The sequence below is a fragment of the Staurois parvus genome, unplaced genomic scaffold, assembly GCF_062004578.1.
Source record: "Staurois parvus isolate SC_StPar_1 unplaced genomic scaffold, SC_StPar_1.0 ptg000885l, whole genome shotgun sequence".
NCBI lineage: Eukaryota > Metazoa > Chordata > Amphibia > Anura > Ranidae > Staurois > Staurois parvus.
This window is the reverse complement of record NW_028318681.1, coordinates 479,850-501,919: the sequence shown is the minus strand read 5'-3', so window position 1 is coordinate 501,919 and position 22,070 is coordinate 479,850. Positions and strand designations below refer to the sequence as shown.

General features: G+C 39.9%; 1 protein-coding gene across 1 annotated transcript in view; it reads right to left on the bottom strand.

Moving 5' to 3' along the window:
* The window catches only part of LOC149442470 (unconventional myosin-Vc-like), a 204,812-nt gene that overhangs the window by 83,270 nt on the left and 99,472 nt on the right, over positions 1 to 22,070 (bottom strand). The window contains exons 11-18 of the mRNA XM_089656077.1: positions 21,403 to 21,484; positions 18,465 to 18,605; positions 13,505 to 13,630; positions 9,544 to 9,627; positions 6,685 to 6,819; positions 2,939 to 3,036; positions 434 to 520; positions 244 to 355 (exon numbers count right to left, since the gene is read on the bottom strand). Of these exons, the coding sequence (XP_089512203.1) occupies positions 244 to 355; positions 434 to 520; positions 2,939 to 3,036; positions 6,685 to 6,819; positions 9,544 to 9,627; positions 13,505 to 13,630; positions 18,465 to 18,605; positions 21,403 to 21,484 (865 nt within the window). The remainder of the gene's footprint in view (positions 1 to 243; positions 356 to 433; positions 521 to 2,938; positions 3,037 to 6,684; positions 6,820 to 9,543; positions 9,628 to 13,504; positions 13,631 to 18,464; positions 18,606 to 21,402; positions 21,485 to 22,070) is intronic.

The window sequence follows — 22,070 nt, the reverse complement described above, 5'->3', positions numbered from 1 at the left end:
GAAACAAATCCCGAAAACGACTCAGTTTACCATAACGAATATGATGAAACAAACTTCTTCAATTAACAAATGCATCTGAAATGAAGCAAAATGAAAATTTCCAGCGTGCACATGTATAAGCTTCACCACATTTGCTACGTTAAGGGTAAATTCTCTTGCAAAGTGCAAATTCCATTGTAGAGTAAACAGCCTATTTGTCTTTAGCAAATCAATTCCACTGTATCAAACACTGTATGAACATACCTGGATTAATCTTTGCAATACAATCATGCAAATCTGCTTTTTATCATGCAAAGCCAATTCCTGCTGTGTCATGAGAATGCTATAGCGACCATAAAATTCAATGTATGTCCACCTAGAAAGACACAATATCAATGAATTAAGGGCTTATAGCTAAAGTTTAGTGTTTAAGTAATCTGAGATGGAGAATTACCTGGAAGGATAGCTTTGTGCACTAATTCGGATTGTTTCCAGCACACCGCACGCTCGTAACTGCTGGACAACTCGAATAGGGTCAAACCTGGGATAAAGTAAAATTACTATTAACATATACATGTAAAATGTATGCTTATTATGTTCTATGGAAACATAATTTTCATGTCTAATTCATATCACAAAAAGAATAATACACGGGTGTTCATTCACAAAGGTAAGTAACACAAGAATTATTACCCCATACTGCCAAATACTAAATAGGACCTTTTAAAGTTATCACAATTAAACTTTCTCCTTAGCATTACTTATAGTAAAATATCTTTTTACTTAATACACTGTAAATATATTTAACACAAGGAATCTGCTATACGTGCTACATTTGACTCTTTTCTCTACACATGATACATTCTCTCTGGGGAGGTAAAGAAAAGCAGAAGATTGGGGTAGAGTCATGAAGCAGAAAAGGCTGTTGACTATACTTGAAATGGTAGGAATAATGGTAGGAAAAAACTAAATCAGCATAAAATAGTTTCTTCATTGGCCAAAATAAAATAGTGCAATTGCATATGCATTTTGTCAGGTGAAATGTTTAACAGTTATTATTTCTGGCCGATAAATTAAATAGGAAATGTATTTTCGTGATGTAATAAATGACAGAAGATGCTTGGGACACCAAAGCTGGAAAACTTCTATAAAACTGAAAGCTCCAGTTGGGCAATGGTGAAAAACCTTTCAGGAACTCTTCCAAGCTCCTGGTGAATGGCTTGAAAGCTGCAAGTGGCAGAAGAACAATAATGTTTTGTGATAATCTGGACACAAGTGTACAAAATACTGGGACAATAGGCCATTGATCAGACTCCACTTTGAACAAAGGGTAGGTGGCAATGTAATGCTTATAAAGTGGACATTACTGGTCATTTCCTACTCATTTGTCACAATTATTTTTGATAATGCCCATGTTTTTGTACAAAGATGCCTCTCCTCTAAGTGTACATGGAAAGGGAACATGTCATTCTGGAAAGGGAAAGATGAGAGAGGGAAAGTGAAAGATGAGAAAGAGGCCACAAAATGAAAGGATGGTGCTAAGTCACTGTCTAGCTGCTGGACTATTGCTGGTGTTATTTAGGTGTTCTTCTTGTCTTTCAGATGGCCTTGTGCTGTGAGTGATTATGAAGAAGTGCCTGACCACTGACAGGTAAAGTGAATAACATTGTTTATTTCATTGCAATGACATCTCAAAGAGGGTGGGATATACTAAGCAACACATGAACATGTTGTCCCTGAGGTTGATATGTTGAAAACAGAAAAGCATAAGGATTTGAGCAACTTTGACAAGATGTTTGGATTACAGCAGCTCCAAAGCTGCAGCTCTTGTGGGATGTTCCTGGTCTGCAGTGGTCAGGACCGACCAAAAGTGGTCCAAGGAAGGAAAATTGGGTGGCCAAGCTTATTGATGCAGATTTGGAGTGTAGGCTGGCCCATGTAGCCTGGTCCAATGGAAGAGCTACTGAATCTCAAATTTCTGAAAAAAGTAATGTTGGTTCCAAAAGAAAGGTATCAGAACACAGAGAGCACTGCAGTTTGTTGTGTATGGGGCTGTAGCTGCAGACTGGTCAGGGTGCCCACACTGACCCGCTTCAACAGCCAACAATGGGCACATGAGCATCAGAACTGGACCACGAAACAAAGGAAGAAGGCAGCCTGATATGATGAATTCAAGAGTGGTTTGAGGTGTTGATTTGGCCTCCATATTCTCCAGATCTCAATTCAATTGAGTATCTGTGGGATGTGCTGGAAAAATGAGTCCAATCCATTGAGGCCCCACCTCCCAACACACAGGATTTAAAAGATCTGCTACTGACAGCTAGTGGAGTCCATGCCTTGACAGGTTATAGTGGGTGCATAATTTTACGGCTGATCGGTGTATTATATTGCTGTATATATTAATGTATCTGCCTTGGGTTGAGGTGTAAAATGTTAACCCTAACAGTGAACTCTCTGATCTTATGGTCTGTTAAACAAAATATATCTGTTTGTTAATTGCAAAAAAATTACCCCTAGATCATGTAAAACATTTAGAACTGTTCAGTGTATTGTGCATAAGTCCTGTGTTATCTCAAGGAGAGTAATTACCTCTTCCAGTTACTATCTTGGGACTACTTAATAAATACAATTTATATTTTGTAGATGGAGAGTAGGCAGGTCTGAGTAGTTCATCAAAAGAAATCTGGAAAGGTCTGACAACACTCCGTCCACAAAAATGTTGTGTGTTGTCGGCCCACAACAGGACTTAGGAGCTGAGTGCATTTCCAGAAGATCAATAGATATTTTTCAGGGCTGCTGTGCATCAGCAAATGCAGGCTGCACGGCCTACACTAGTGTGAACCAGGCGTAAAGGAATAAAACTTTGAAAATGTGTATGTCAGAGATATATTTTTTATTCTGCCCTAGCAAATACTTTAAATAGTTTTTAAACAGACTAGCACCTTAACTCCATACTTACTCAAATGGCATCTTTTCATCGTTAGGCTTTATGCATCGCACATAGTGAGGAGTGGTGGCATTAAGGGTTTCCATAAGTAAACAGAGAGAATTGCGGAACTGAAAGTACAGGAAAACATAGTATGACACACATCACAAAAAGAAAAAGATAGTGGGGGTCAATTCCCTATCATATACTACATGCAGCATTACATTTTAGATCAAAATAAAAAAAAAAATAAAAAACAGTAAAGGACTTACCACACTGACCAGCTACATTTACAGTCTGCACATTAAGATCTTTTCTGGTGTTTTCGTAAACATAAAATAATTCACAGATATTGTTGTACAAACTTGTGCTCCTGGAACTATGGGGGAGATTTACTAAAACTGGACAGTGCAAAATCAGGTGCAGCTCTGCAGATAAACCAATCAGATTCCAGGTTTTATTGTCAAAGCTTCATTGAAGAAGATGAAGTTAGATGCTGATTGGCTACCATGCACAGCTGATGTAACTATATAGTTCTCTAAAGTGTCTATTTAGAAAAGCAGAAGACAGTCTTGCCATTTGAAGTTGAAGGAAAATGTTTCTTTAACCACTTCCCATCTGGCCCATGTACATAAACGGCCGGATGGGAGCAGTGCAAGAGTGGGTGGCCGTTTATAAACGTCCTCCCGCTTCCCTGCCTGTGCGCGCTCACTGGGAACACTGAAAGATTTACGGGACCTCCGTGTGAGGTCCAGATCATGTGATCACTGATTGGCCAATGAGTGATTACATGAATAGTAATAAGCAAGATGCCACTTCTGACATCATTGCTTACTACTAGTGAAATCTGTGGATGATCACAGAGGTCACTTGGTACAATGCTATTCACAACAGTCTTGTACCATGTGACAAGCTGTGACCAATCACAGCTCCCACAGTATTTCTCAATGGCTGCAAGAATGCAGCCAGAGAGAAGGAAAAATGATTGCTTTTACAGCCTTTATGGGTGTAAAAGCAATCAGTGTAAAAAAAAAATTTCATCACCCCCCACAAGTAGTACAGTGTCACTATGGTGACACTGTACTGCTAGGGTGACGGTATGTTAAAAAAAAAAGAAGAAAAAAACAAATAATACTATAAAAAAATAAAATAAAAATGTTTTTGAAAAAATTATAATTTTTGGTTATAAGCTAATTTGGGTTTTTTTTACTAAAAAGATAGCTGAATACATTTTGGCCAAGATTTATGAAAAAAGATTATTTATTTGCAAAATTGTATAAGAAAAACACTTTTTTTTTTCAAAATGTTTGGACTTTTTCATTTATATAGCAAAAAAATAAAAATCTCAGTGGTGAATAAATACCACCAAAATAAAGCTTTATCTGTCTCCAAAAAATTCATATGGGTACAGTGTTGCATGACCGCGCAATTGTCATTCAAAGTGTGATAGCACTGAAAGCTGAAAATTGGCCTGAACAGGAAGGGGGTGAAAGTGTCCGGACTTGGTTAAATAAAATACTTGTGAGAAAAAAGGCTTTAAATGTTTTATAACTATTTCCTGCAAAAAACAAAAACACAATTTCACATCTATGCAATATTGATATTGGCCAGGGCTGTCCAACTTGCTGGCCACAAAAAGTAGTACAGCCCTGATGTATGGTAGGTGAACTGAACACTTTTGTAAGTAAAATGGTATTTTTTGTACTCACAATAAAATCCTTCTTGTGTTGAGTTCATTGGGGTAAAAAGACCTCTGGTGTATAAAGCCAGCCATACATGGGTCAAATTCTGAAAGAATTTTCTTTCAAAAATCTTTTCTAAGAACTTTCCCTCAATTTCGCACCATTAGTGGGCCACAGCATGGACAATTTTCGAGTGATCATTGAATTTGAGTGATCAGGCATGTTGGAAATTTTTTGAAAATTAACAAATTTCTAATCAATGATGGGAGAATCGTGCAAGAAATGTAATTGAAAAAGAAATGAGCATGAGCTGTGACCTGGAAAGAAAAGAAAATTCTTGACCATGAAAATAATTTTCTGTAGCAACACGAGGTGAAATGAAAGGCTGGGTTGGTCGAATTTCAAAATCAATGGTGGCACCATCGGATTACAAACCAAACTAAGTTTCTGATTTTCAAAAGAAAATTAGTTCGGGATTTGACCCATGTATGGCCTGAATAGGACTCACATATAGGAGGTGGGACACCAAGAAAAAACGTTGCGTCATGTGGGCTATCCCTCTTTCTAGGCACTGGATCTTAAGGCAGTATCATATTACTGAATGAGATACCCAGGAGGAACAATATCCACATTTTATTGCCCCCTGACTACCCACAAGCGGACATGGTGCCATTCAGAAGAGTGCACATTGCCATGGCAGGGATTCTTTGCATCGTGGTGCGGCAACATAAAACCAGAACTAAACTCTGCTAGCATTAGTAAATAAATAGGAAGATTTATTATATTTACTTGATTTAAACCTTTTTTAATATTTCCTCAGTTGCCTCCTGGTTTCTGGCCTTGGGCAAATGATGTCATACATCCCAGGAGTCTTCATGGGCATTTTTTTCCCTTTCACCGGGAGGAGGAGCTTTCTCAGCTAAGCACACCCTTAGGTCTGCATGCCTGAGCTAAGGGCAGATGAATACCAGGAAGTAAATGCTATATGAATCTGTTTTTCAAAGTGATTGTTCAGCAAAATAAAAAATGGAGACATGGATGGATGGGTGAGTTTGCTTTGAAAAAAGTTAAGTTCTACTTCAATGCTACATGCAGAGTTTGACAGGCAGCACCAGCTGTAAAATTCTCCCATACAAGTGAACAGTTTCGATCTGCAAGCATGAGCCAGTTGATTGGTTCATAGTTGTGTCTTGGTCCCTCAATGTAAAATAGCTACTCAGCAATAAAAAATAAAAACAGGCGTCATACGTTGGCAGTTTTGCCTCCTGAACACCTGCAAACCTCCTTTCAACACTGAAAAGCAATCGGTTTTCAGGGTGGTGGTAAACTATACCATTAGTGTGAAAGGAATTTTACTAAATAAACGGGTACTGTATGTCCACATACGTTACTTGTAAAGCTATTATAAAAACACAATGGCTTAACAATGATGCTTTCCACTGAAGACCTAGATACAGATTGAGCAGAAAGTGATTATGATAACTGTGACGGGAGTCACTTTGGGTGGGGGGTCCATGGAACCCAGCTCACTTTGGAGAGGTGTGGAGACCCCTGTCTCAGCTCCCCATATCCCTCTTATATGTAAGTCACCCTCTGCCTGTTAGGGGTACAGGGTGATCTGTCCTAATATTCTGTAGACATATATAGGTGGGGTGGGGGTTGTGGATTGTTTGGTGTTATGTGGCTGCATCCCATTGTTCTATTGTTTGTCAGGCTTGGGAGCAAACTATTAGGGGATGTATGTGTTTATGTGTATTGGTTTGGTGGGGGGTGTCTCCAGCAACCCTCCTGGTGGGACTGTCTGCTGGTGTATCTCTTGTTACTAAATGTAGACTGCCCCTCCCTGTGTCATTATGCAGGGAGGGGAGACTGTCCCCTGAGTGTATATATCTTGTATCTGTGTGAAAATAAAGTAGTCTATTTCCTGGTTTACTTCAAGACTGGTGTCGTCTAGTCTTGTATGGTCGGCTGTGGTGCAAGTTGTCAGTGTTCGGATGGGGAAGGGGTAGTCTAACGGAAGTACCCAAGTGCAGTCTGGGGTCAGTTCCATTACAATAACATGACAGCATTCGGCAGAGTGTTCTGTATAGACCGTACCTTGCTGCCAACTGTCATCCTCAGTTCTTTGTTTGCAGACTTTATGACAGGCCGTGCAGACTTCACCTTGATGGCAGCACTATACTGTGGAGTGCTGGGTGTATTGTCTTGAAAAAAGCTGGCACACAGGTCAAACTAGGATTGTTAAGAGAAACAAAAAAAACAAGCCTTGGATAATGACCACAAAGATTTGGTGAAAAAAAACCACATCAAAACCTTTAGTGTAACCTGAAGAATCTTGTTTTTTTTTCTATTTTCAATGTTTTCTTTATGAAACATTTGCTAAAGGGTATCTTTGCCTTCCAAACTCACCACACATGATACATTCTGATTGTACAATCTCCTTTAGATCTACCAATAAGTATGTAGTGCAAGGGCCTGCCTGATTGCATGTCATTCGATTGGATAGTTAAGGTAGGCCATCATTTTACACTGTTTTGGTAGATATAACGTTGATTGTACAGCGATTGTGTAGTCAGATTGTAATGAATATGCTAAGCCTGGAATTTTACTGTAACTTGAGCGCAATTCACAAATAAATTACAAGTAATTTAAAGTGGAATTCCAGAATACACCTAACTAGCCTTAAAAAGGTTCCCTCTTCCCTCCTAACACCTATGCTCACTAACCTGGGTATAGATGTACAGTATATACTTACCTATTTTCAGGCTGTTCTAGTCCGGTCACGTGATCCATTTCCCCTGGGTCAGCCAGCGCGACTGCAGAGGAGAGGAGGAAGCACCAACAATAGATGGCCCATAGGAGCCTATGGGTGGCGTCATTGCTTCAGGCTTTACTAGCTGTCGTTGGAGTGCTCTGATTGGGTATTTGAAATGAACACAGCTTACCCTTATTTACTAAGATAGGCAAACATACAACTTTCAAAGCAAACGCTACTTTGCTTGGTGAACAGCTTCTACTCGTTGATTATGTTGACACAATGTATTTAAAGTAGAACAGAAGGCAAAACTTTTTTACATTTTGGATAAAATTGTCACTTCTGTCAGTATTTTTCTTTGTTTGCCATCTCTGTCTCATAAGGGAGTCTTCCCTTTACTTCCTGTCTCATAGCTGAAACAGGAAATGAGAGAAAATTCCTGATTGTCACCAGGGTTGCCAGAACTAGTATGCCCATTGGAAGATTTCTCCTCTATTGTTCTGGGAAAGCAGAAAGTTTGGGATTTTCTTTTACTTTCACTTGTGCTGATAACATTAAAGAGGTCAAATACAGACAGTGAATCCCTCTAACAGGGGCACAGACAGCAATAAAAACCTGACAGGTGTTCTAATCCCTCTTCACTCTATCCAAAACTTTAGGAAAAAAAGTTTACTTACACTTTAATTGAGATGCTGTCTTAGTTTTGTCTTTGTTTTAAAATATTTTTTAGCATCATGGTTAGTGGTGCACCGAATTGAAATCACTGGTGCTGAAACCGATACCGAAAATTCAGAATGCACGTGGCCGAAACCAAACCGAAACCAAAATGTATGCATATGTGGGGGTGGGGAGGTTCCAATTTTTTGTAGGATTTTTTCTACTTTAATGTATATTTTTATTTATTTTTTTTTAACTTATGATTGTATTGCTATCACATAGGAGACCAATAGTCCCCTATGTGATAGCATATAAGTGACAGGTCCTCTTTGTAGGGGGGAGGGAGGAGCAGTGTATACAGAGAGGCTCCCTCACTGGCTGTCACTCTATTTCAGTGTCGGTTTTTAAATGTAATTACCGGCTTTTTTTTTTTTCTTCACTATAGCTCAGAGAATGAGCTGTCACTCTACCAGAAGCTAAAGGAAACAAAGGGGCGGGGTCACTGGGTAATGTCACTGGGTGACCCCGCCCCTTTGTTTCCTTTAGCCCTCTGAGCATGACAGCTCCATTTCTGAGCTATAGTAAAGGAAAAAAAAGCCGGTAATTACATTTTAAAACCGGCACTGACATATAGGCAGCCAGTCACTGTATACAGTACACTGCTCCTCTCCTGTCTTTCTCTGTTGCCTCCCCCCCCCCACACACACACACACACATCCGCAGCACACACAGTCCCCTGTATCGGCTACATTTTTCCTAACGGCCGATATTTCAGTGCATCCCTAATTATGATTTATGAGCTTTCATACATGATGCCCCATACTTTTACAAAGAGCTGTAACATGTTTAACTGTAAGAGCTGTTAACATGTTTTATATCAAGACTGACAATAAGCAAGGACTCCAGTAGAACTACAATAGGTGCATGCTGAACATCCAATCCCAGACCTACAGGCCTGCATGAGGCAATCCCTGCACTGTGCAGCAGTTTCCTGTAATCCTCTGCACATTGGAAGGCTTCTTACAGCGCCCCCTAGTGAGCGGAAGATAACTCAAAGACTCTGCACAGAAATTTAGATACAACACTGAGGGCTAGTTCACATCACATCATCCAAAACGTAAAGAAAGTAGGTTACATTGTTTTCAATGCCATAATTCACACCAGTGCTTGCAGTTCCAGTGCATCCCAGTTCTAGAAAAAAAATAAGAACATGCTGCATTTTTGTTGCACAAAACTGTACTGGAACGTGGTAAAATGCATCAAAAACGCATAAAAAAAGCACCGGACCCCAGTACAGTGGGAAAAAAAACTGAAAAAAGAAGAAAAAATCATCTGGAACGCATCCAGAAATGCACTGGAACGCATCAAAAACACCTTAAAAACGCGCATGCAGAAATGCATCTGGAAAGGACTAGGAGTGCATTTGGTGTGAACAAGCTCGAAGACCTTCCTATTAACTCCCAAAAACTGTGTCTATGAATTCATAGTTTCCAAGTTTCTCAATGCAAGTATAAAAAAAGAACAAGGTAGCAAATCACACAAACCTTACTAGTTTTCAGCAGATCGATCAATACTTCATATACAGTATCACGATTTTTCTCCAAAAATCCATCACATTTGTATTCTACCTGTGCAGATCAAACATGCAGCTTTAGACAGTATAATATATTATGATTCACAAAAGATTATCATCTATATTATTTCTAATACTGACAGTGTCAAATACACAAAAACCTGCATAAAAAATAATAATAAAAATAAAACAATATTCTCGGACCAATGATTTTTCAGTCCTGTATAACAATCATTACATAATAACTGATCTCCTATATATACACACTGCTTAAAAAAAATTAAAGGAGCACTTTTTAATCAGAGTATAGCATCAAGTCAATTAAACTCCTGGGATAATGATCTGGTCAGTTAAGCAGCAGAGGGGATTGTTAATCAGTTTCAGCTGCTTTGGTGTTAATTAAATTAACAACAGGTGCACTAGATGGGCAACAATGAGATGACCCCCAAGACAGGATGGTGGGTGCCACTGACATATGTTTCCCCACTCATCTTTTCTGACTGTTTTTCACTAGTTTTGCATTTGGCTAGGGCCAGTGTCACTACTGGTAGCATGAGGCAAAACCTGGACCCTACAGAGGTTGCACAGGCAGTCTAACTCCTCCAGGATGGAACATCAATATGTGCCATTGCCAGAAGGTTTGCTGTGTCTCCCAGCACAGTCTCAGGAGCATGAAGGAGATTCAAGGAGACAGACAGCTACTCTAGGAGAGCTGGACAGGAATGTAGAAGGTCCTTAACCCATCAGCAGGACTGGTATCTGCTCCTTTGTGCAAGGAGGAACAGGATGAGCACTGCCAGAGCCCTACAAAATGTCCTCCAGTTGACCACTAGTGTGAATGTCTCTGACTAAACAATCAGAAACAGACTTCCTGAGGGTGCCCCGAGGGCCCAACTTCCTCTAGTGGACCCATAGAACTCGACTGGCATTTGCCATTGAACTCCAGAATTGACAGGTCCACCACTGGCACCCTGTGCTTTTCACAGATGAGAGCAGGTTCACCCTGATCACATGTGACAGACATGAAAGGGTCTGGAGAAGCCATGGAGAAAGTTATGCTGCCTGTAATATCATTCACCATGATCGTTTTGGTGGTGGGTCAGTGATGGTCTGGGGAGGCATATCCATGGAGGGACACACAGACCTCTACAGGCTAGACAATGGCACTCTGACTGCCATTAGGTATCAGAATTAAATCCTTGCACCCATTGTCAGACCCTATGCTGGTTGTAGTGGGTCCTGGGTTCCTCTTGATGCACAACAATGCCCAGTCTCATGTGGTGAGAGTATGCAAGCAGTTCCTGGAGGATGAAGGAATTGATACCATTGAATGGCCCCCACGCTCACCTGACCTAAACCCAATAGAACACCTCTGGGATATCATGTTTCGGTCCGTCCGACGCTGCCAGGGTGCACCTCAGACTGTCCAGGAGCTCAGTGGTGCCTTTTTCCAGGGAAAATGTAATTTTTCCCCATTGAGATCTGATGAGTTTTCAAGGTGTTCCCTTAATTTTCTGAGCAGTATATATATATATATATATATATATATTTTATATTAGCTGTATTAGTATATACATTATATCTAGTGAAAATCCCTAGAGGTAAAAATGAACATAGCATCCTACCGAACTCCTTAGATTTTCTATATCATAGGTTTGTTATAAGAAATAATTAATGAATAAATACGTATGCAAAAGAACAGAAAACTCTAACAGAGCACTCTAATACCTCTGGGATTGCTCACTTGCCGCTAGTACGGAGCTGTATTTGTGTGTGTGTGTAAGGCTGCATTTACAGCTGAGCTGAGCATCTTTGGTCACTTTGCACGCTTTTTTTAAGCATTTCACAGGCATTATGCTAAATTTTTGGAAATCTAGCTACTAGGAAATAAAAATATGGGCTAAGAGTGTTTTTCATGCTTATTTGTGCCTCTGTTTGATCTTCGGGTGTTCTCATTGAAATTTATTGGGACCAAAAATGCCCAAAGCTTGTAACTCCATAGAAGCACAAGTACTTTTTTGAGTTGCGAGCTTCAAGCAACACTACACTAAATAGGCAAATAGGCACAATTGAAAATCATGAGTTTAGAGCTACAAAACACCCAGCTGTGAATGGGGCTTAAATGAATACAAGCACCTGTATGACATTAACCAATTGGACTGCACTTCTCTTTTCATTTATAGGACATTGTTATGGACTTATTTCAGAAAGGAAATGCAACAAATACAGCAAATTACCCATTTAGAAAATATGGCGGTTATTTACTAAGGCTGAAGAGTGCAAAATCTGGTGTAGCTCTGCATAGAAACCAATCAGCTTCTAGGCTTTATTACCAAAGCTTAAGGCGTTGCCAAAACCATAACAGTAAAATCAGTCTGTATATGCAGTAAAGCATGCTTGGTATACTCATTGCAGAACCTAAGGGGTTAATCCTCTGCATTGTGTAAATAGTCTGTTTGATCCTGTCTTCTCTGTTCCTTACCTTTTTCTACTGTCCATAATCCATCTGCTGATAGTACAGAGCTATAGGAGGCACTCTGCACATGCTCAGTTTAGAGTGTATTGAGGTTTTTTTTTTCATTTGGGAGTGTGCATGTGATCAGCACAGGGCCAATCAGTACTGTCCAGAGAGAGGGTCAGGGGTTATGCAGCCTCATAGGACAGCTAGAGGATAATGAAAACTCATCCTACAAGCTTTAACCCCCCTGGCGGTATTCCCGAGTGTAGCTCGGGGTAAAGTTTCAGTACCAAAAGCGGTAACCCCGAGCTACACTGCGGTGATGCTCTGGGATCCCTCGGTTACTTACCTTGTCCTAGGCTCCCGCGATGTCCCTCCTGCAGTGTCCCCTGTAATGTACTCCGGCGGATGCTGGCATCTGTCATCTGGGTTCCGTCCCCTGTGAGCATCAGGACGTATGGGGGGACGGAACGGCGGGAAATTTGAAAATGACATATTGTGACATTCACTCAATACACTAAAATCACATAGTAAAACATTACTGTATCAAACCATTTCACATACATTTTGTCCCTAGTGCTTTGTCCTGTGCCCTGCCTGCATTTTTACCATTCTTTCTGCCTGGAAATTGAGAAATGTCCATGGCGTCCATATAGCGTCCCTTTAGGTCAAAATCGGTTTTAGACCAGCTAGAGAACAGCGATAGTAAATCAGAACCACTTGCAGAATTGAGTGATAATGATTCGTGGGGAAATTCGTCATCAGACACTGAAAACGATTTTGCGACTTTGCTCAGCAATGTGCGAACTTGGCGCTATATTTCAAATTTCAGTGTTTTGGTTTGATTATATTATTGAAATACATTTATTATTATTATTTTTTATGATTATTTATTAAATTATAATTTATGATTTTGCGTTTCAAATTTTAACATACCCGGGATGTTTACTAGACTCTTGTTCGGACAGATTTCAGTGAGTTATTCCTAAAAATTACAGGCCTACAATAAAAAAAATACATATTTCCATTCAAAAAAATTTACCGCTTTGAGCACAGAAATATGGACATAATCAGACCGCTAGGGAGGTTAACCAGTGCTCTGCTGTACACTGGTAGAAATCACCAGACTGCTCTAACTTCTGATGAGAAAAGGTATTTAGCAGTTTATATTTACTAAAATTATTGCACTTCCATGTGTACTGTGGGAGACCAGATATCGTGGATGCAGGGTCCTGGGTTTAGTAATACTTTAAATGAATAAGTTAAAGTTAGAAGCTGATTGGCTGCCATGCACAGCTGCACCAGTTTTAGTAAATCTCCCCAAATAATCTATTTTTTGCTACATCTCCTCGCTGCTGTGACTCTGGAAACTTTGTACATCACATCTACAATGTATACCTGAATTTAATTCATGAAACCCCTTGAAGTCCACATACGTGTTTCTTCTTTTTAAGTGCGTCTTTTATTAGCTTACCTTGTCTGCGAAGTGTTGGATGATGAATGATCTGTTGGACATTCTTGGTTTTTCAAACAAGGGGTTCCTATTAACGTAGTTGTTGTACAGCTTTTGCAGCCAGTTGTCATCTGTACCCTGGGGTAGCTGTTAAATACAGTGCAATGAATGCAGATAATATCTACTAGATGGAGTACAGTAACAATGTACCACAGGAGAGAAAAACAAAAAGTGTCACAACTGCTCCCAGGCTAAGTACCAAGAGCTGATCAGGGCTTTCCATTTCAAAGCATTGCTGCAGGACACCTCAATCCTGGATAACCGGGAAATGGAATTCTAATCTGTACAAAAGACAATCCTGAAGCTGCCTCACTCTCCTGATTTTAGCATCCATAACAAGATGTACACCTCTATAAGGTTCTGCCCAGACCAGGGTCTTTAAAGTGGTTCTAAAGACTCAAGGTTTTTTTTCCTTCATGTATTCTATGCATTTCCGTGACGTCCGCGGTTACGTGACTTCGGACATCACAACATGTGACGCGTTGACGTTGTGACGTCACTCACGTATATTAATGGCGCGGCTTTGCATGCGCCTTACGGCGGGAACGCTGGCAATTTGGTGATTTAGTCTGCTATATAAGATTGTAAGCTGAAGTAGCAATTTTGTGGCTATATTCCCAGAGAGGATCTGGATTGCTGTTGATACCAAAAAGAGGACCTGTACTTTTGTTGATGCCAGATAGACCTTTTTTGCTTGGAGTTTTTGAGGATGCAAGTACTCTTTGGATGTGGTATGTACTGAATTGAGATCCATATATAGATACACATACAGTGTTTCCCCTTTTTTAGGGGGGAAAGGTGGAACTAAATTCATAGTACTTTAGAATAACATGAGAATCTAACTATATGGCATAATATGAAGTTGTTAGTTTCTTTATATATAGAGTATATATCCTTTTTCTTTGTTGTCCCGAATTCAGGGCTTTGATATACAACTAATTTGGGAAGTAGGGGTGTAGTTTGTATGCTCTGGGACATTTCTAAACATCTTGACTTTTTGATGATTTTTCAGCTTCAATAGTGGATATATGACTCTGTCCATTTGGTGTACATCTACTTTTCTGATTGAGGGACCTTCTTTCTCCCCTCCTCTTTGGATCCAATGTTCATGCTTCCCACTGACCTCCAACAAATTCACTGATGTCATCAATGGGTAAATGCTAATAGAATGTTTGTTATGTTTGTTATTATTTTCTCAATATGTTATATGCTTACCTTTATCTCTCCGGCCTATTTTTGTATAATTTTAGAATTATATACATTGTCTCCCTGAAGAAGTGGGCTGTGTCCCGAGAAACGCGTTGGAGTAACAAGCAAAGTATCAACCGTCAGTTCTAAAATGTCAGTCATAATCTGTATGCTATAGGCCATATAAAGGCCATATTTTGTAATATATTATGTTGATTTTGTGTGTTATAACAATTTCATGCTTTTTAAGATGAGCATTTTGGTTGCTCAATCCTCATTACCACAATCGTGGTTTGTATTTTATCAATAAAGATGTGTTGGTTATATTTTTGAGCATTTAATTTGTGGTATGGTGCCTTTAAAGCCCCATTAGTTTTCTTAGTTAGGGTTATGTATTTTTTCAGTGCCTCATTGGTGTGTCGGAGGGGGCAATAGTACCTCATACAGGGGTGTGAAATAAAAAAAAAAAAAAACTACTTGTCCAAGGGACTAAATTGGGGTCCCAATCTCCTTGACCCTTATCTACTTAAACTGATAAAAAAATCTATTTTAGCCAAAACCATATTTAAATAAGTTTTTTATTGATAGCAAAGAAGAGTTGATGTTTTTTTGTTAGGCAGAGGTACTTTTGGGAATGTCTGGGGCTTTTAAAAAGGAAAGAGACTTTGTGGCAGCTTAAACTTTTAATGTTTTTAACATTGCACCACACCCGGGGACTAGCAGGGAGGGGACAGGCCTTGCAGTGTGATGAGCACCGATTGGATGCTCGTCAGGAAAGGGGAGTGTCAGGCTTTTAACGTTCAGGAGAAGCACATCTGCTGAGTTAGTAAATGAGGCACCGACCCCAATGAGAAAAAAGAAAAAAAAACTTTATTCCACCAGGTTACCCTTGCACACAGCTAAATCAAGCTCCGGTGTCTGCTTTGTTAACTACTTAAGGACCAGGCTTTTTATGGCACTTTTTGTTTTACATGTAACAATCAGTATTTTTTGCTAGAGAATGTCTTGGAACCTCCAATTATTATATATTTTTTAAAGCAGGGGCCCTTGAGAAAAAATGGTGGGTGTTGCAATTTTTTATGTCACAAAGTAATTGCACAGCGGTGTTTCAAATGCATTTTTTTTTTAAAATACCTTTTCAAAATTTTAATGCAAAAAAACACAATACATAACCCAATTGATTAGTAAAATATAAAAGATGAAGTTACACCAAGTAGATACCAAACATGTCTGGTTTTAAAACTGCGCATGCCTGTGCCACGGAAACAAACACCGTATGTTTTACTATCCATAGGCGATGCTTTAAAAGCCTTTACAGGTTACCACTTTAGATTTACAAAGAAGGTCTGATGCTAAAATTACCGCCCATGATTTGACATTGATACCTCATATGCGTGGGACGATCGCTGTTTCTGTGTGTGTGGGACCTTTGTGCGCAAGCACGGGGGGACAGGGACACTTTAATACTGAATGTATTGCAATGCAGATCACATTGGAATACATTCCTCCCTGGCTATTCTAGCTGGGGAAAGTGACATGGAGATGCAGAAGTGATGTCATACACATCTCTTTCTGGGTCACACCAGCCTGCACCCGGCATAATGGCCCCGGGCCCGCAGAGCCCAGAATACACAGTGGGGACGCCGTTTACCCCCCGCCCCCCTCGCTGTCAGGTCCGTATGACGTACAGATCTGGCAGCAAAAGGGTTAAAAGCATTTGATCACTCCAATATCATAGAGGCAAACAGAGTGGTTCTGTTTTTTGTTCGCCTCTATGATCAGCGGGCGTCAGCATCCCCTCCCACTGCTTGTAAAAGCAATCCAGCGGATAGTTAGCCTCTATGAATGCTTTTATTAGAGAGCCGACTGTCAGTTCTAAAAAATCATAACAGGAGGATCTGCATATCCCAGTATAAACCATGCTGCTTGACCGCAGCAGGGCTACATGTAAAAAAAAAACAAAACACCTACGTGGCACCCAGAACTGCATGTCCTGGGTGTTGGATGCTATGATTTGCGCATCCCTGTCAAATCAGTGGGAGGAATAGATCCCAAAGGGTTGGATAGGCAAGCCAAAGGCCGCATCTGGCACATGGACGGCAGTTTGGAAAACAGCAGCTTAGAAGGATATAACACAGGAATGTATTTCTTGAGTGAAAACACATAGGTACTGTATATTACAGACAGGTCAAGTAGCGTCTACTGGATAAAAAAGTCCTATCAGACCTGTTGTGGTACCTGTTAAATATTTCACAATAGACATTTTCATTAAAACGTATAAAGTGCTTTCTGTCACCTTACAGCAACCAGTTAACCTGAAATCTACACTGGAAAATAAGAGAACAATACAAGGAGTATACTATGGGGTAATAATATATGCAGCTGTGTGAAAGTGGTTGAAAACCTCTGAAATGAAAAATTAAAAGCATATCCTTCTATAGAATGTACCTGCCTCAATCCACAGCACCTAGTGTGATTTCAGTCTGCTCTCTCATTCTTCTGCTATCTGCATAAGTAACTATTGACAGCCTGTGTGCTCCCCAGACAATTTTGAGAGACAGCCTGCCCCCCACCCCCCAGCACACAGCCTGTGATTGACAACCTCAACTGTGCATGTTTCCCTATGAGACTGTATAGATGGAGGGGGGAGGGTGTTATTTCCCTCCATTCAGGGCTCCAATTACACTTAGCTCTCTGCTCTATGTTGTACAATGTGTGACGTCAGATTTTCGCTCTGCCTCCTGACAGCTCAGAAGTAGCTTTTGATCTGTGTGCTATAGAAGACTACATAGAAGAGAGCTGTAGATAAACAGGTACAACTTATGTAGGAGCATTTGTTTAGTTTCTGTATATCACCTGAGGCTAGTCACTTCAGTAGGTATACAGAGGTTAGACAAAAAATTGGAAACATCACATGATTTGCAGGTGTGAAAGTGACGGCATATTTTGCGTTGAAAGTGGAAGTGATATAACAATCTTTTACTTCCACTGTGTGATGAGACACCTAGATAACATGTGGGAAGTCTCACTTTTGACGTTTTGGAAAGCGTCATCTGATAAGCATAAGCATGGTCATCATGGTCAACTGACCGAAAGAGACAAAAGGACATTGTGACCCGGAATAGGAAAATAACTGCTGCAAGAAAGACTGCAGAGCTCAATCTCAGTCTTCATGGGATTAAGTTGACCATGTCGATGGCACTTATGCTTATCAGACGATGTTTTCCTGGAAACTGTATATACCGTCATTGTAGTCATATATTCTAATAACAATATCCTACAGTCATAACCTTTGATCCTGTATCTCGAGACATGGCAAGTAATTGGTAACTTCAGTCACAGAGACACAGATAAGCGGACACCAACAATTTGCCCTCTTTGAAACTCAGTAAGCTCTGACATGACTCTCTATTACTAGCAGCGCACTCACTGAATGATGAAAGTGAGGCTTTCCACCTGTTAGCTAGGTGTCTCATCACACAGCGGAGGAAAAAGAATGTTACATCACTTCCACTTTCAACATGAAACATGTCATCACTTTTACACCTGCAAATCATGAAGCGTTTTCATTTTTTTCCCAACCCCTGTATGTAAGGATTAACAAATACTTTAAATCGTAAAAACAGAAAGTGTGACGGGTCAATGTAGAAAAACTATCAGCCATGGGTACCACTAATAAATATAAAACAGACAATGAAATAAATCATTTTATGTGGCTAAAAAAACTACCTACCAAGCATTCTTCATCTAGTAGTTCTAAAATCCCCATCTTTGCTTCAATGAGGTCAATCACTGGTTGATTGTCATAAAAGTCTATGAGGTTCCAAGGGATATCTTCCTTAAAGTATTCCTCTTGCTCTAGCTTGAACACATGCTGGAAAAAAATGAAAATACTTTTGTAAGGAATACAACAATTTAGGGACATGACAATATTGACTAAGTCGGATATGACGAAACACGTTAGGGCGAGGCTGTGAGGCGACTGGAAGTGACGTAATCGAAACCGTAGTGACGCTGGAGCGCCATTTGTTTGGTGAGAGCACTGTCCTGGTTTTCATCAGTGTTTACAGCTTATTGCAACATTTCTGGGCTTTCTGACTTACTTTTAGTCTGTAAGTGGCTATTTTTAGTGAATAAAGGAGTTGTTTTGTACTGCACCATTGGGTTATTTTTGCTTTGTTTCTGCATGACCACTACACCTGAGAGTGGATTTTTGATGTGTTTTTGACACGTTTTGCTTTTTTAATCTGCCCAGCAACAAGTCGGCCCAAAAAACTCCAAACAAAATAAATAAATAAATGCAAAACACATCAAACACGCATGTGAAAAACTCAAACCGCACCACAAAAGCACTGCAAAATGGACAAGTCCTCCAAGACAGTAGGGAGAGCTGGTGAGACATAGCAGAGTATGAGGAAGGTTTCCTTGTCCTGGTCCGTTGTGTAGTGAGGGTGGAAGCAGTGCAGGCTGCAGATGTGTAGCTTAGAATGACAATGATTTCAATCTCCTCTTAAAAAGGTTTTATGAATTACAAGCTGAACTTATGGAGACATACCATCTTTTTGATGACCATTTCCCTTAAGGTGGTATACATCGTTTTTGGCATCTTTCATCTATGGTGGAGAGGGACCCTTTGAGCCATCCCTGTATGCTGTGAGAGGCCAGTGTTCTGAGTCTTCCCTGTATGCTGTGAGAGGCCAGTGGTCTTCCCTGTATGCTGCTAGAAGCCAGTGGTCTTCTCAGTATGCTGCTAGAAGCCAGTGGTCTTCCCTGTATGCTGCTAGAAGTCAGTGGTCTTCCCTGTATGCTGCTAGAAGCCAGTGGTCTTCCCTGTATGCTGCTAGAAGCCAGTGGTCTTCCCTGTATGCTGCTAGAAGCCAGTGGTCTTCCCTGTATGCTGCTAGAAGCCAGTGAAGTTCCTTGCCTACTTCCACCGCAAAGGAGTTGGATATGATTTTATGCACAATATATATGCGCTTCTGGTGAGTGCATTCATACAACAATCCCTTACACGGAGTCACGTGCACAGATATTTCACTGAGTTTTTTCTTTTAATTTATTTATATTTATTATTATTTTTCTTTTATTCCACATATGCTGGATTATTCACGATTGTCACTTATATGTATATATTTTTAATTGCCATTCTCGCATATGCTTGGCGAGACACTTTATTGCTTACTGTTCACATTAGCGTATAACCATATGTGCTTCATTTCTGTTCTGGTCACTTTTGTCACTTTATTTGCTCATTGATTCATTATATAGCGCTGCATTTTACCATTTATTCATTTTTTGAGGATAATAGGGGTTTATCCTTTCATGATAGCTGCTTTATATCTGATCGTGCACTCGCTTGTCTCCTTTTTGTATGACTGCAAAATGGACAAACTGCATTAGTGTGAACCAGGCCTAAAAGCAGTACATACAGGGATTACTGATACTTAAGTGTAAAGTAATATGGCTCCATATTACTTAACCCACAAAACCTGTTTTTCAACTGTACATGGTATCTACAGAATTAAATATTTCAGTTGATCACGGTTATCATGAAGATACACTCCCTTAAGTAAACAGTGCATGGAATGACAACAGCGTGGCTTTATAACGTTTTATAACGTTTTCTGTGGGACATTAAGGGAAATCCAAAAATACAGTGTGCTACTAGTAAACTGCTTGTCACCATTAAGGCTGCTTTCACACCGATCTTTTTTCTTCTGCTTTTGTGTTAAAAAAGGCAGAAGAAAAACATGTGACCATGTATTCCTATTGAACTCTTTACACTGATCACTTGCGGATCCAGTGCGTTTTTCAAAGTCATGCTTGCTGCATTTTTGGTGTAGGTTTGGTGTGGTAAAAAAAAAAAAACAAAAAAACAAAAACAAAAACCACACCTCCCCATTGAAATCAATGGAAGAGCATATCAAAAACACACCTGCATTGCATTTTTAGTGCAGTTTTTTGAGTCATGTTCTTTAGAAAACCCAGCGCAAACATTGTAAAAACGTGTCAAAAATGCAACCCCATGCGTCCCACATGAGCAACGAGATTCGAATGCAGGTGATTGTGGGTGCGGGACCAGATACAATTCCTGCACCAACAAGCAGCCTGTGGGCTAGTGTGAACCAAGCGTGAGGCTACTTTCATATTTGTGCGTTGCAGGAACACAGGCAAAATCGCACATGTTCCCGCATTAATTCCAAATGGCAACCCAATGCACTATACATGAAATTGTACTGCAAAATGGATGGTAAAGTGATTTAAAAAAAAAATATGCTCATACTTCATACGAGATGTATGGGCAAGCAGTTATACTGACAGGAAGAATCAATTAATTACCATGACACTCCACAGCGACGTGGTAGTTCATTAAGAACTACAAGTCGACAACCACTAAGGCTGTTGGTACTTGTAGTTTCTCAATCACAGACTTTTTAAAACTTTTGACAGCTAGAAGACCCTCGCTAGCTGTGAAAGTGGGGGAGAGGGGGCCGGTCTATTCGTAAAAAGTTAAATCCTGAATATGGGTGTAACATATAACGTTATGAAAGGCGAATTTATCTTTTAAAGTAAGTAATACCTGGGGATCCTGCCATGAAGGCCCCTTTCAAAAAGTGATCTGATTGGTCTCTATGGTTTGCTACATTGGACATTGCATTCTGAGTACTTACCAAGTTGAACTGTTGTTGTAGTTTCTCGTTTGCATAATTTATACAGAACTGTTCAAAGCTATTGACATCAAATGTTTCAAACCTGCATTGAAGAGATATACGTTTTAATAAACTCGTTCAGAAAAAAAAGACTATAGCCATCAAACCCTAATTTGTAGTGCTGGAAGATTTTATTTCTATCTGTAATCCCACTTGGAATATTTTGCGTCAATTCTACACTGTACTCATGACGTCCATTAAAGGCACAGCAGTGCAGTTGAAAATATTCTCAGAATTTTAACCCTTTCTTACTCAGGTCATGAGGGACAATCTGACCCGCAGATGGTACTAAAAATCCCGATGTTTTGACCTTTCCTTACTCCAAACAAAAAAAATATATTTTGGCTAAAGTTGGGCATTAAAGTAGAATTCTAGCCAAAACTTTTTAGACTATAGTGGTGAAAGGGTAGAATATCTGTCAGATTTTTATTGCTGTCCATGTTTTCCTGTGTTAGTGAGAACCATACCACGCATGATCTCATAGGGGGGATACCCTTTCACTTCCTATCCCGGAGACATGACATGAAACAAGTGGAAAATGATGGGAAATTCCACCTTTGAAAAATGTCCCCACCTCTTTACTTCTGATACAATGATCACTGTAAAATCTTAGATTATCCCTTGCTGTC